Here is a 12,875-nt window from a genome sequence, read left to right on the forward strand (position 1 = left end):
CCAAGGTTGCAGGCAGGAATCTCTCTCAGCCCTATCTTGGAGAAGCCAGGGAGGGAACTTGAAACCTTCTGCTCTTCCCAGAGCAGCTTCATCCCTTGAGGGGACTATCTTGCAGTGCTCACACATCAAGTCACCCATTTAGATGCAACCAGGGCAGACCCTGCTTAGCTATGGGGACAAGTCATGCTTGCTACCACAAGACCAGCTCTCCTCTCACATATGGATATATAACACAAAATGAATAAACAAATAATTTTGGCAGGTTACTGATTTCCATAAGAGCTGAGACTGAAGTGGGTGCTCTATTTTATGTGGGCATGTTCTTCAAGACCATATTTGCTGAGTTAATGTGAATGTGGAGACATTAAAGGGGAAAATAGGAAGGCAAGCAGCGCTTAGGTCTTCCCACAACCATGGTTTCTCCTCTGATAATCCCTCATAAGACCATTTCCCCATTTTTGGAAGAAAAAAAAAGATTTAAAATGGCTTAGGTGGCATTTACAGAGGAGACCTGCTGCATGAGCCAGAGATTAATCACTACCTCTTGCCTACAGATTCTTCTTTGGAAATGGCTCCCTGGCCCTCATACTGGAAGTGGTCGGTTTGCACACCTGCCCATAATTCTCCTCATGATTATGCACCTCTGCTGCTCATTCCTTTTGCTTGCATCTTGGTAGCAGGAGCACAAATTAATGAGAGAACTCTGACAGAGCCTCTGCCGCTGGGGAGTTAAACAGCTTTTTGCCTGTATCATTTGCTCAGGAGAAAGCAGTGGAGTTGCATAATAGAGGGAGGGGGTTCTTGGACTGGGGATACATAGGAGTGGAGATGCAAAGCTCCTGGGTGTTGCATAGGGCCCTCAGGCTCAGGGGTGTAGCAAGGTTGGAGTGGGCCCAGAGACAAGATTTTAAAATGCCCCCCTCCCCCGAAGCTCAGCTCATGAAGTAACGAAATCTTAAATGAGGCTGAATAGTGGTAACAAAAAGCATAGTAAAATTTATATCTATCTATATCCTATGTGCCACGATAGAACATCATCCTAAATTATTTTTAAAAAGGTTGTGTAAATTGTGGACGATGCAAGTCATGTAATGGTACTAGAGAAAGACATGTTGTTCTGGTAGCTCCAGGTCTTAACACTCACATCAGTTTCGAAGGATGACTACAACTGAAGGAAGCCCGGGTGGGTGTGTGGCTGGGGAGGTCAGTCATGTGACTTGCCTCTGGGGGCCCCCCCAAGGCAGTGGGCCCCCAGACAACTGTCTCCCCTTGCCCTATCATAGTTATGCCCCTGCTCAGGCTACAAAATATTGGAGTCTTGAGGTCAAAAGAGTATGAAAACTTGAGATTTCAGTTAAGGAACTAGACCTTGTGAAATTTGACCAAATGCTATGATTATTACACTAAATAGTTAATCATGAAATAAAGCATTGTGAACTCCAGGCAGGCTGCCTGGGCACAATTAGGCAAAGTGCAAATAATCAGCTTGTACAGGAACAAAGACATATTGGCTCACCCCTGTGCCAGAATGGATTCCCTACTGAGCACATGAAGCACAGAGGAGGTGGTTTCTCCTGACAAAAAAGCAGGTCTTGTGTGGAATATTTTCTGTTGCAAACATCATACACTTAATTAAAATATGACACAGGAGATGGAGACTGAAGAATGGAACAAACGTTATCTAATATCACCAGGCAACTCTTACTGCAGTTGATCTCAAAATGGTTGCTGTTCCAGGTTTCAGTTCTCTGCTTGTGTCTCCTAAATCTGCTCCTACTCTGCACTCAATCATGGAAAACTTTGGTTCCTACTATAATTGCTTCTCCTGTTTTATAGAAGTTAATATTGCTCTCTGATTTTTCTTACTACTCTGCCTGTTGACTCTGCCTGTTGATATAGGCATGGGCATTTCAGTGTTGAAAACCTTCTCTGAAGACTCATTGACACTTGGTGCTAGAATATTTCCATTTGTTCTGTTTGAGATTCTCATCCCTTTCAAGCATTCAGCTGAACAAGTGAAGGGGAAGATTTCCATGCATTCAGATGAAGAAGGACTGAAAAGAGCCCCTGCATATGCAACTGCCAAAGGCATGAAGTAGTAGTCCCAGGATAACTAGTATGTGACTGTTCAGGCAAAAGATGAAGAGTAGCCTACACCAGCATAGCAGGTGGTTAAAGTGGTTAAAGTGTTGGATTAGGACGCAGTGGCGTAACGGGGGGAAACGGCGCCCAGGGCAAGCTCTGGCCCTGAAATTGCACCCCCCTGCCCGCCCCCCCCGCCCCCCAGGCCCCCACATACCTTCGCCGGCGCCCCAGGCGGCAGATCGCCAGCGGTGGTGGCGATTTGGCAGTGGTGGGCGGCGGCGATTCGGCGGTGCTGGTGGCGGGCAGTGGCGGGTCGCCCGCCGAGTGCGGTGGTGGCTGGTGGCGATTTGGCTGTAGCGGCCCGAGCGGCGGCGGATCGCCTGCCGAGGAGTGCAGCAGAGCGACGCCGAGGCCTGCCGTCTGGCCCGGCATCGCTTCCCAACTGCGCAGGCGCTCGCTCCGCAAACCTGCTTTTTAGCAGGGTTCTCGAGCAGGTTACCCGCTCAAGAACCACCGGGCTCGGCTGCGAGCCCGGTGGTTCTTACGGTCAACAAAAATCGGGCTAGAGGCTAGCAGAGGCTATCCCAATTTTTGTTGATCGTGAGAATCGCCCCAGTATTTACTTCTACAAGAATCTCCATGTTTTCTCTAAATAGCTATAACAACTAAACCCTGTGCAAACTACTCCGCAACTGGAGTGGGTGCTCTTCCTTAGTGCTCTGCTGGTTACTACTGGGAGTAAAATTAACAACCCCCAACAAGTAATGCTGCAACCATATTGAGCAAGAAGCAATCAGAGGCAGAAGCTACAAACAGAAAGCTTCTAATTAAAATTTTAGGGACCCTTGCTGAATATGTCTTACTTCTTAGTAGATATTAATGAATAGATTTGGCCATGGGATAGGCTTCACCAGATAAGAGAGTTACACCATCACCTGCCATGTGGAGCCGATGTTTCAGTTTTACTTTTGGTAGATGGCAAAAGAGCAATGCTCAGCAAGGCTATTGACCCTAGTGTGCAAGCAACATGATTCAGATTCTTTATAGAATCTGTTTGAAATATTATTTATTTTATTTTATTAGAGACATTTAATATACCGCCCACTCCGAAGACTCTGGGCGGTGTACAACAACAGGCAAACAGGCAACATTAAAAATTACATTACATTAATAATTAAAAATTATTAAAGAACTAATGTAACTACCAGAAAACAGAAAAATGAACTACAGGGCAAAGGCCTGGCGAAAAAGAAAAATCTTCAATAGCGATTTGAAGATCGGTAAGGAAGGTGCTAGCCAGATCTGTAGGGGGAGAGAGTTCCAAAGGAACGGGGCAGCAACCGAAAAGGCCCTTTCATGGGTCCTAGAACCCCTAACATCTCGGAAATCAGGGACCGACAGAAGGGCTGTCTGAGCTGATCTAACCGAACGGGATGTCGGTTAGATAGAAATACTTTAAGAACATAAAAACAGCGCTGTTGGATCAGGCCCAAGTCCCATCTAGTCCAGCATCCTATTTCACACAGTGGCCCACCAGATGCCACTGGAAGCCTACAGGCAGGAGTTGAGGGCATGCCCTCTCTCCTGCTGCTACTCCCCTCCAACTGGCATTCAGAGGCATCCTGCCTATGAGGCTGGAGGTGGCCTAGTAGCTGTTGATAGACCTCTTCTCCATGAAGTTATCCAAACCCATCTTAAAGCCATCCAGGTTGTTGGCTGTCATCACATCTTTTGGCAGAAAATTCCACAAGTTGATTATGTGTTGTGTGAAAAAGTACCTCCGTTTGCTGGTCCTAAATTCCCTGGCAATCAATTTCATAGGATGACCCCTGGTTCTAGTGTTATGGGAGAGGGAGAAGAATTTCTCTCTATTCACTTTCTCCACACCATGCATGATTTTATAGACCTCTATCATGTCTACCCACAGTCATCTTTTTTCTAAACTAAATAGCCCCAGGTGTTGTAGCATTTCCTCATAAGAAAGGTGCTCTAGGCCTCTGATCATCTTGGTTGCCCTCTTCTGCACCTTTTCCAGTTCTACAATGTCCTTCTTTGGGTGTGGTGACCAGAATTGTACACAGTACTCTAGGCGTGGCCGCACCATAGTTTTGTATAAAAGCATTATAATAGCAGTTTTATTCTCAATCCCCTTCCTAATGATCCCTAGCATTGAATTGGCCTTTTCCACAGCTGCCGCACATTGAGTCGACACTTTCAACGAGCTGTCCACCAGGACCCCAAGATCCCTCTCCTGGTCAGTCACCGACAGCTCAGATTCCATCAACGTATACTTGAAGTTTCATGAAGGATGGAATACCACCAACATTTGCTGGAGGTGTCGAACCACGTTAGAAAATAAGTTCTTCGGGGAATGCCCAATAGCCATTGAGGCTATTCCCGTGATCAAATTCCCTGGTGGCTAGGGAGGGCTGGGGGTAAGACAGGAGCCTTCCTGCCTCCCCCACACGAGCAGGTGATTGCTAGAGCTCCGCCGCCCCACACACCCACTTGACTGGCTCAGCTGAGCTGAATACATAGGGGGAGGAAGACCTCCAGTACCCCACAATGCAACACTGAGAGGCAAAACACCTGGAGGGGCTATTGCCTTCATTCCCTGCTTGTGGGCTTCCCAGAGACACCTGACTGGCTACGGTTTTGAAACAGAATGTGGGATTGTGTACAGGGACAGTCTTTCCATGAGCTGAGCTGAGGTGGTTGGCTCAGGCAGCAGATTATTGGGGTGCAATTGAGGCAATAAGATGCCCTCCTGCCCCCTGCTTAAACAAACAAACAAACAAACAAACAAACAAACAAACAAACAAACAAACAAGCTAGAGAGGGGGAGGGAGGGTGCACATGGGGGAGGCAGTTTGCATATGGCACCCTGCCTCAGGCACACAGAGATTTTGAGCCACCACAGATGGTCTGGGCCTTTGGTCTGAACTAGTTGGGTTCTTCTTATGTTCCTTCCATATGGCCCCAACTCTTTTTTTGTACACAGAATTGCTCTCCCTTGTATTCGAAGTAGCCTTAGAAAGGAGAAAAGGCTTTAGATTGAGAAAAGAATTCTGGATGTGATAGATTCCCCTCCACATATAACTTCAGAGAAGCAAGGACAAAACAAGCTGCAAATGCTTTCCTGAGCAAAGGACAGATCTCTTCCTTAATCATCTCTTTGCGCTGGGATTTATCTTATACTTACAGCTGGCTGTGAGAAGAAGCTGGGAACCAGACCACTAGAGCAGCCACCAAACAGAGCACAGTTGTCCCCCCCATGGTGATCCAGAGGACCAGGAGAGTCGACTATTTTTTTTTTAATCTTGCAAGCCCCCTTTTAAACCAAGCTCTTATGCAAACAGCTCAGTGGTTAATCAGTACATGGAGAGGCCAACTAGGGAGCCAGGCTTAGCAGGTTCCTTCTGCTTCTTTTTTAAATTTCCCCAGCTGTGAGAAGAGCTAGGTCTGCATCCCTGTCAACAGTTTCTTTGGCAATCAGCTTCTGATAACTATTTCTTCATTGCATTTAGTTATTAAATTTCTATCCTAGATCAGGCGATATGTTTTGTCAGACAACAGCTATTGGACATAGACTTGCAGGAGGAGTGTGCATGACTACCAAGGGGAACGTATATAGGCTCCCAAAATTTCGGTCATAAACCAGCTGAATATTTAGGTCATAATCATATATTTTTACCTAAGTTCAGGAAAGCACTGACCCTCGCTCGTTTGAATGCCCTTTCTTCTGCAGTTCTGGACGGGAAATATAAGCGAGTTCCGTACGCATTGCGTCAGTGCCCTTGTGGTTCAGGGGATATATTATTTATTTATTTTATTTTATTTATTAAATTTGTACACCGCCCCAAACGTTCATCTCTGGGCAGTTAGCAATAGCTATAACAATAGATATAGAGTCAGTTGCTCATGTTATTCTCTATTGTCAATTCTATAGGGATGCCCGTATTAAATTCATTGCTCCTCTCTTAAAGTATTATCCTGACCATATGGACCAAATCTACTTGGAATTGCTGCTGTCGAATTTTAAATTTGTTATCTCTATTAATGTGGCCAAGTTTTGCTTTGTTGCATCCAAACTTTGTAGAGATTGTATTAGCAACTTGAATATTTTGTAAATTTTAAATTTTAAATGTATTTTTGGTCTAAGACTGTAATAAACTTACTACTACTACTACATTTCTATCCATATTTAGTTATCACATTTCTATCCATCTAGGCTCTGGGCGGTTAGGGTTTACATACCCTTATATGGCACACGAAGTATAAGATCTGAGTTACTCCTATGCTAGGAATGTTAATGATAAGTTGCTAGGGAGTGTGGTGGGGAGATTGTTTTGATATAGGTATAAAACCTGTTCTGGGTGGAGTTGATTATTTATTGACTTTGTACTCCTTCTCATGGATCAGGATTGCAGACAGTGGTGTAGGGAGGCCATGAGCGGCCCATGTTCACAGGCAGCCCCCTCTTATCCCAGCAACCCCCAGCAATGATGATGGCGTGGTGGCAGCAGCCTCCCTGCAGGCCTGCTGGGTCAGCCGCTGTGCTTCCCAGAGGCTGCCGGGTGGGTATAACTTGGGTATAGGATTGTGTGGCTGCCTTTTGGTGTGGCGTTTTTGGTTAAGCCATTCCTTGATCCAGGGCAGCTTTTAGTTACTTGTATTCCAGTCCTGGAGTAGAGGTGGGGCTAACAAACAGCCAGCAGGAAGAGCACTGAAAAGCAGCCGGCGCCTGCCTCTTTGTACATAATATGTATTTTCATTAAACTATTAATATTCCTGATTCCACCCCACTCCCTTGTCTTTGTATCCCACAATTGGATTCTAGATTTCAAACTAGTTTTTGAACAAGACTTGCTACTCAGTTGGCACAAAGTAAACGTATAAACATGTTGCAATTGAAAGTATTTGGGGAATGTCCAGGCTCCATTTCTGGCCAAATTCCCTTGCTAGGAAAACAACCCTGTTACTGGAAACCAGCTGATAGCCAGCTTTTCCCATTTAACTCTTTAGTGGTGGTAAGGAAACCTAATTTGTAAATTACTCTTTGGCCACCACCTCTTTGCATGTTATCTGGCCAGATAGATTTCCTGGTTTCATGCAGTTTAATTACAGTGGTTTGAACAGGATTGCCTGGGAAATCTGCTTTCTCACAACCAGCACCATGGGACTCAGCAATCCTTGCTAACTCTTTAACCAGGATCCCCGTTATTGTGAGAATGTAGCCATAATCAAATGATAACAACAAAACTTCGGACAAGAAATCAAAACAAATTCCAAATACTGAATTACAAATACGAATACGATGGATATTTATATACCGCTTTTCAACAATTACCACATTATAGATACAAATGTAATTAAGTAATTAAATCAGCAGCAACAAAGACAATGAATGCATGGAGGCTGGGATAATATAAGATGAGGCCTTGGTCACAATTTGCCAGAATAAATTGCAGTGATTGCACAACATCTTTGCAAAAGAACTGATGTGCGGTTGCTAGATGATGAAGCTCTTTATGTTCATTAACGAAATAAATGAAAGGATATCATGTTTTTAAAAACATTTATGTGTTTTTGTTGATGAGTCCTTTGGAATAGCAATGTTAACATGTAAGCTTTTCAGCTAAAACAATTTGCTACAATTTGAGGCCATTCTCATGACTGGCTATACCCAGGTAGGGCAGCCAGGTAGCCCGGGCGTGAGAAACACCAGCATTGCTCCCGATCCTGGTCCTCCACAACAAGGTAGCCCGGATTTTTTACCTAGGCTAGCAATGGAGTAGAAGGGCACGAGTGCACCCTTCTACCCTTCTACCCATTGTGTGAACGCTCGGGCTGCCTGCAGCCCGAGTGTTCACAAACCTGGGCGGCAAGAGTGCCTGGCAGTGGGAGAATCCCCCAATGCACCATACTCCTGGCATTGTGCATTGTGGGATGCAGGAGTGGTAGAGCTTCCTGAAGAACTGTGGTCATGTGCAGGGAGGCAGGCAGGAGCCTATACCTCCCCGCCAGCCCTTCCCACCCCCAACATTTTCGGTCATGAGACCTTCTAGTCATGAGATATGTCATATCATGTCTGAATATTGCAAAGTAGATTTCTAGTGGAGAGCTATTTCACGTCTAGCTGCTACCCACAGAAATGTTATTTAGTCCTTCAGGCAATTCTCATGACCACAGGAAAGCAGGTTGAGGGAGCCTAGCCCGCTTTCCTGTGGCCGTGTGCAGCAATAGGAGCTGCGCAGCTCCCAGCAGCAAACCACAGTAAATACCCCTACCCTTAAACGAGGTTAGCGGAGCGAGTGCTCTGCTAACCCCATTCATCTGATCGTGAGATACTGCGGCGCGGTCCCTCACAACAGTGACTCATGAGGAGATCCCCAACCTGGAGGCTAACACGAGGCTCCCAGCCTCAGGGGTCTCCCCAGGATGCCCCACACACTTGCATGACCCCTGACGCCCCTAAAGTCTCCGTGACAGAGCCAGTACTCGTGTGGGCAGCTGATCCGGCCGCCCAGGGACAGCTCCCTGTTTGTCTGTGGGGAGATCGGGCTAAGCACGCTCCCCTCCAGACATCCCCTCCAGCACCCTGTGCTGCTACTATCTTGATCTATATAGCTCAGTGTTGGGGCTCATGTACCACCTATGTTTTCTTGTACAGCTGCAATCTTCTGATTCTCCACACACACTACACATCACATTGCTCATAGAGTGACCTGCCTATAAAAGCTGGTTGTGGTGATGTCTGTGCCAGCTCAAAGTTTGATATTCCAAGGACTAACCTGAAAGCTTCTGCCATAGTAAATATGGGTTTACTGATGGATTTATTTGAGAGAGGAGCTTCCCATGGTGACAGTGATGGTACAGGAAGGATTTTATCTGCTAAGTACCTTGTAAATATGTCACAGTGAGCTTCTCAGGGTTCCACCTGACCACTTTAGGACCATAGGAACATAGGAAACTGCCATATACTGAGTCGGACCATTGGTCTATGTAGCTCAGTATTGTCTTCACAGACTGGCAGTGGCTTCTCCAAGGTTGCAGGCAGGAATCTCTCTCAGCCCTAACTTGGAGAAGCCAGAGAAGGAACTTGAAACCTTCTGCTCTTCCCAGAGCAGCTCCATCCCCTGAGGGGAGTATCTTGCAGTGCCCACACATCGTCTCCCATTCAGATGCAACCAGGGCAGACCCTGCTTAGCTATGGGGACAAGTCATGCTTGCTACCACAAGACCAGCACAGCTCTCCTCTGTCCTTTGGACATCCAATTGTACAGACACCTATAATAACCACCAAATGGACACAACCGTGGCAAGAGAAGTAAGCTTTCTTTGCTGCCATCACTGCCACAAGGTAGAATCTGAAATGGACTTTTAACCCAGCCAGTTTCTTCCTTCTCAGCGAGATCCTAAGAGGTACTTCACATTTTAGAGAGGAAACAGGTTTGTGTTAAAAATGTGGTGCCCTGGAAAATCTGTTGTGACTACCTGTCTTTTACCTCTGTATGTACGCCATTGACACATACTGTGAGAGGAGCAACAGTTTGCCTTGACCTCCTAGTGTAGATTCCTACCTTGTCCATGTGCTGATAAGCAACACAAACAAACAAAAGGCATGTAGGCACTTTAAAATGCCGTGAATCAAAGCAGGCTGATGCCAGTAGAGTATGTACCCATACATACTATAAATGTGAAGCAGACCTATGTGGCATTCTTCTGGACATTCCATCTCATCTACTTTCATTCTGTAGAGTCGCAGTGCAGGAAAGTAGGTATGTTGTAATAAATAAACATCATCAGACTTCCTGCAATGAGTAGACATTGGGCAACCACTGCAAACATCCATGTCCAACCATAGCATGAGGCTCCGCAGAGGAGGAGTTTGATACCTTTACTGAAAAACACTAAATCTGCTTTGAAATCGGGTGTAAGCTGGTGAGAAAAGAGCAAGGAGAGGTAAGCAACCAGGACTTTATTTTGGCTAGGACCAGCCACCTTTTCTCCACTAAATAGCAGCTACCTATCCTACATCTATCCAGTTAATAAAAATAAATAAATACACCAACTGCCAGACTAAATTTCTCCTGATTAGTCCTATTGAAATTCAGTAGTCCTTTAGAGTAACTCAGTTACTCTAACTGAGTTGATTAACTGAGTTAAGCTAAGCCTAAATTGGGTAGGATATTTTTCTCCGACCTCATTCAGAAGCTGGGGACAGAATCTGGGTTGGATGCACTCAACTGAGGCTTAGCAGACGATCATGCTCCCTGCCTCCTACTTTGGTTTTTACTTGCACAAGATCAAAAATTAGGAGCACACACAGCTCCTGAAGGTGGGTAGGATGCTTGTCCTACCTACTTAACGGTCATGTGAACAAGCTGTCATGAAACCAGCCTTTATTAAGTCCAAAGGCTCCTTTAAATCACATACCCAAACTTTTCTTGCTTCTAAACTCCATTTTGAACCTTTCCTGCCTTATAGCAATAGCAATAGCAATAGCACTTACATTTATATACCGCTTTTATAGCCGGAGCTCTCTAAGCGGTTTACAATGATTTAGCATATTGCCCCCAACATTCTGGGTACTCATTTTACCGACCTCGGAAGGATGGAAGGCTGAGTCAACCTTGAGCCCCTGGTCAGGATTCTGGTTACAGGGCGGCGGTTTTACCACTGCGCCACCAGGGGCTCTTATGTAACAGCCTGCTGTTTATCCAGTAACTCCTGTGTAATTTCCTGACTGTCAGAAACCGCCAAAAGGGGGACTGGATGAGACATTGTGTAAAGTGACTCCTTATTGGCCAGCAGAATCTGTGAGCATCAAGTAAATTGCCTTCTAAAACTTGGGGTATGATTGCCCACCAGAGGATTATGGCCTGTCTGAGACTTCAAAAAGCCTGAGTCATTTTCACACATTTATGGTGCACATATAAATGGGTAACTTTTTAATTAATCCACCTCTACCAAAAAGGCTAAAGAATAATGATGTAACACAATAATGTCCATAACAAATAATAAAATAAGTCTGAAAGATCATAATATCAATCAACAGGCATTGGAAAAAGAAAGGACCACACAAGGCAAGAACTGAAAGAAAAGTGAGCTCAGCTGTGGAAGTGATGGAGTGTACCCTTGAGAACCAACTCGTCCATATGTCACCACCTATGCAGGTAACCAATTACCTCGACATCTCTGGCCTATCTATACCGTTTCTTCTCCTCTTGCAATATTGTCCCCACCTGTGATCAAGTCAGAAAAAAATGTGGTAATAAAAAGACACTGGTCTTTTATGAATTGGCATGCAGGTCACACAAGAAAGGAATGCAATGTGCTGAACTTCATCTGGACAGCCCACAAACTCATCCCTAAAAATCAGCAGCAATGTTTGAATAAACTCACTGTCTGGATAGACACTTTTTTCTTTGTTTTCCCCAGCTGCTACTACAGTATACTGTGCAGTTATGAACAGAAGCCTCTAGGAGGAGAAGCCTTAAGGAGACCGTAACATTCTGCAGTCCCTCCCTTATCTTATTTATTGGAACTTGTTCTAAGCCATCCTATTGAAAGTCCATGTTGGCTTTATTATGCATAGGCTGACTTCAAAAAATAATAAAATGGGTCGGGGTGTGATTTATGCACCATGTTATTCATTGTCAGGTTTGATAAAAATTGATGATTTTGTTTTATTTTAAATTTAAAAATCCATTTTTAAAAAATTTAAATAGGATTTTTCTCATTTAAACTCGATTTTTAAAAAAATCATTAGAGAACCTAGGTCAAAGATATCACTGTGAATGTTAATCATAACTTCTAATTATATTCTATGAACATGTGGGCAGCAGTATATGGGGATGAGAGATAGCAGACCTGATCACTCCTGTTCTGCAGTTGTGCAGATGCAGCGCGCGCACACACACACACAGCCAAGCCCTCCTCCACTCTAAAAATGCAAAGACATTAGGTCCATTCACACATTATATTCAACACTTGTACGAGTGTGCAGTGTACACAAGTACAGATCTGTACACAGGTACAATCATTCACATGTTAAGCTGAACGCAGGTACAGAAGTATACTTCCCATCTGTACAATGCATTTGAATGGCATGCATCCAGGTTCACTTTTAAAATGAACACAGGTATAGTCATTCACACAAACCTGTGCGTGAGTGTACAGATATCTGAATGTCTGAATCGGGCTAAAGAAGGCCAATGAATGAATGGAGAATTTGGAGGAATAGAGTAGATCAATGCGAGGAGGGGGAGTCTGTCGGGATAAAAAATGCAAGGGATGGGGAGGGGAATAGAAAGTAGAGCCAAAAGTGAACAGAACATATTCATGAAGCCCCAAGGAAACTTTTTCTAAGTGTATCCTCATTGTAGAAGGGAAACGCCTATCGTGGCAGCAGGTCGTAAAAGGGACCCCACTTGGAAATATTTTAATGAAGTTCCTGTACCTGTGGGTAAGATGGGCATGTGTGCGAAATGCAAACAGTGCAACAAAGAAATGCAAGGCCTGGTTGCCCGAATGCAATAGCATTCTGAGACGTGTGCACCTATTAGAGTGTGTACCTACCTTCTAAAAATTAGATCTAAATCTATCCCTGAATATGTATTAAGGTATTAGGCAACAAGAATGACAGGAGAGCTGATCTTGTGATAGCGAGTATGACTTGTCCATTTAGGTAAGCAGGGTCCACCCTGGTTGCATTTGAATGGGAGACTTGATGTGTGAAACAGTAAGATATTCCCCTCAGGAGATAGAGCCACTCTGGGAAGAGC

The 12,875-nt window shown here is 44.8% G+C and overlaps 1 protein-coding gene and 1 long non-coding RNA gene across 6 annotated transcripts in view; one reads left to right on the forward strand and one right to left on the reverse strand.

The window, feature by feature from the left end:
- Positions 1–12,875, reverse strand: part of LOC128347948 (complement C3-like) — a 136,900-nt gene that overhangs the window by 118,867 nt on the left and 5,158 nt on the right. For 2 of the 5 annotated variants that reach the window (XR_008317844.1, XM_053303316.1), the window contains exon 1: positions 2,300–2,532. The exons of 1 other annotated variant lie outside the window; for it this stretch is intronic. Coding sequence is in view for 2 of the 4 variants with exons in the window: in XM_053303316.1 (XP_053159291.1) it covers positions 2,300–2,517 (218 nt within the window). In the remaining 2 variants the exon portion in view is untranslated. Of the gene's footprint in view, positions 1–1,516; positions 1,735–2,299; positions 2,533–5,287; positions 5,387–12,875 lie in introns of those variants that run through there. 2 more of the 5 variants (XM_053303317.1, XM_053303319.1) reach the window with 2 other exon arrangements.
- Positions 9,979–12,875, forward strand: part of LOC128347951 (uncharacterized) — a 41,702-nt gene continuing 38,805 nt past the window's right edge. The window contains exons 1-2 of the long non-coding RNA XR_008317846.1: positions 9,979–10,050; positions 11,147–11,264. This is a non-coding gene — a long non-coding RNA (uncharacterized LOC128347951). The remainder of the gene's footprint in view (positions 10,051–11,146; positions 11,265–12,875) is intronic.

Source organism: Hemicordylus capensis, chromosome 2, assembly GCF_027244095.1.
Source record: "Hemicordylus capensis ecotype Gifberg chromosome 2, rHemCap1.1.pri, whole genome shotgun sequence".
Taxonomy (NCBI): Eukaryota; Metazoa; Chordata; class Lepidosauria; order Squamata; family Cordylidae; genus Hemicordylus; species Hemicordylus capensis.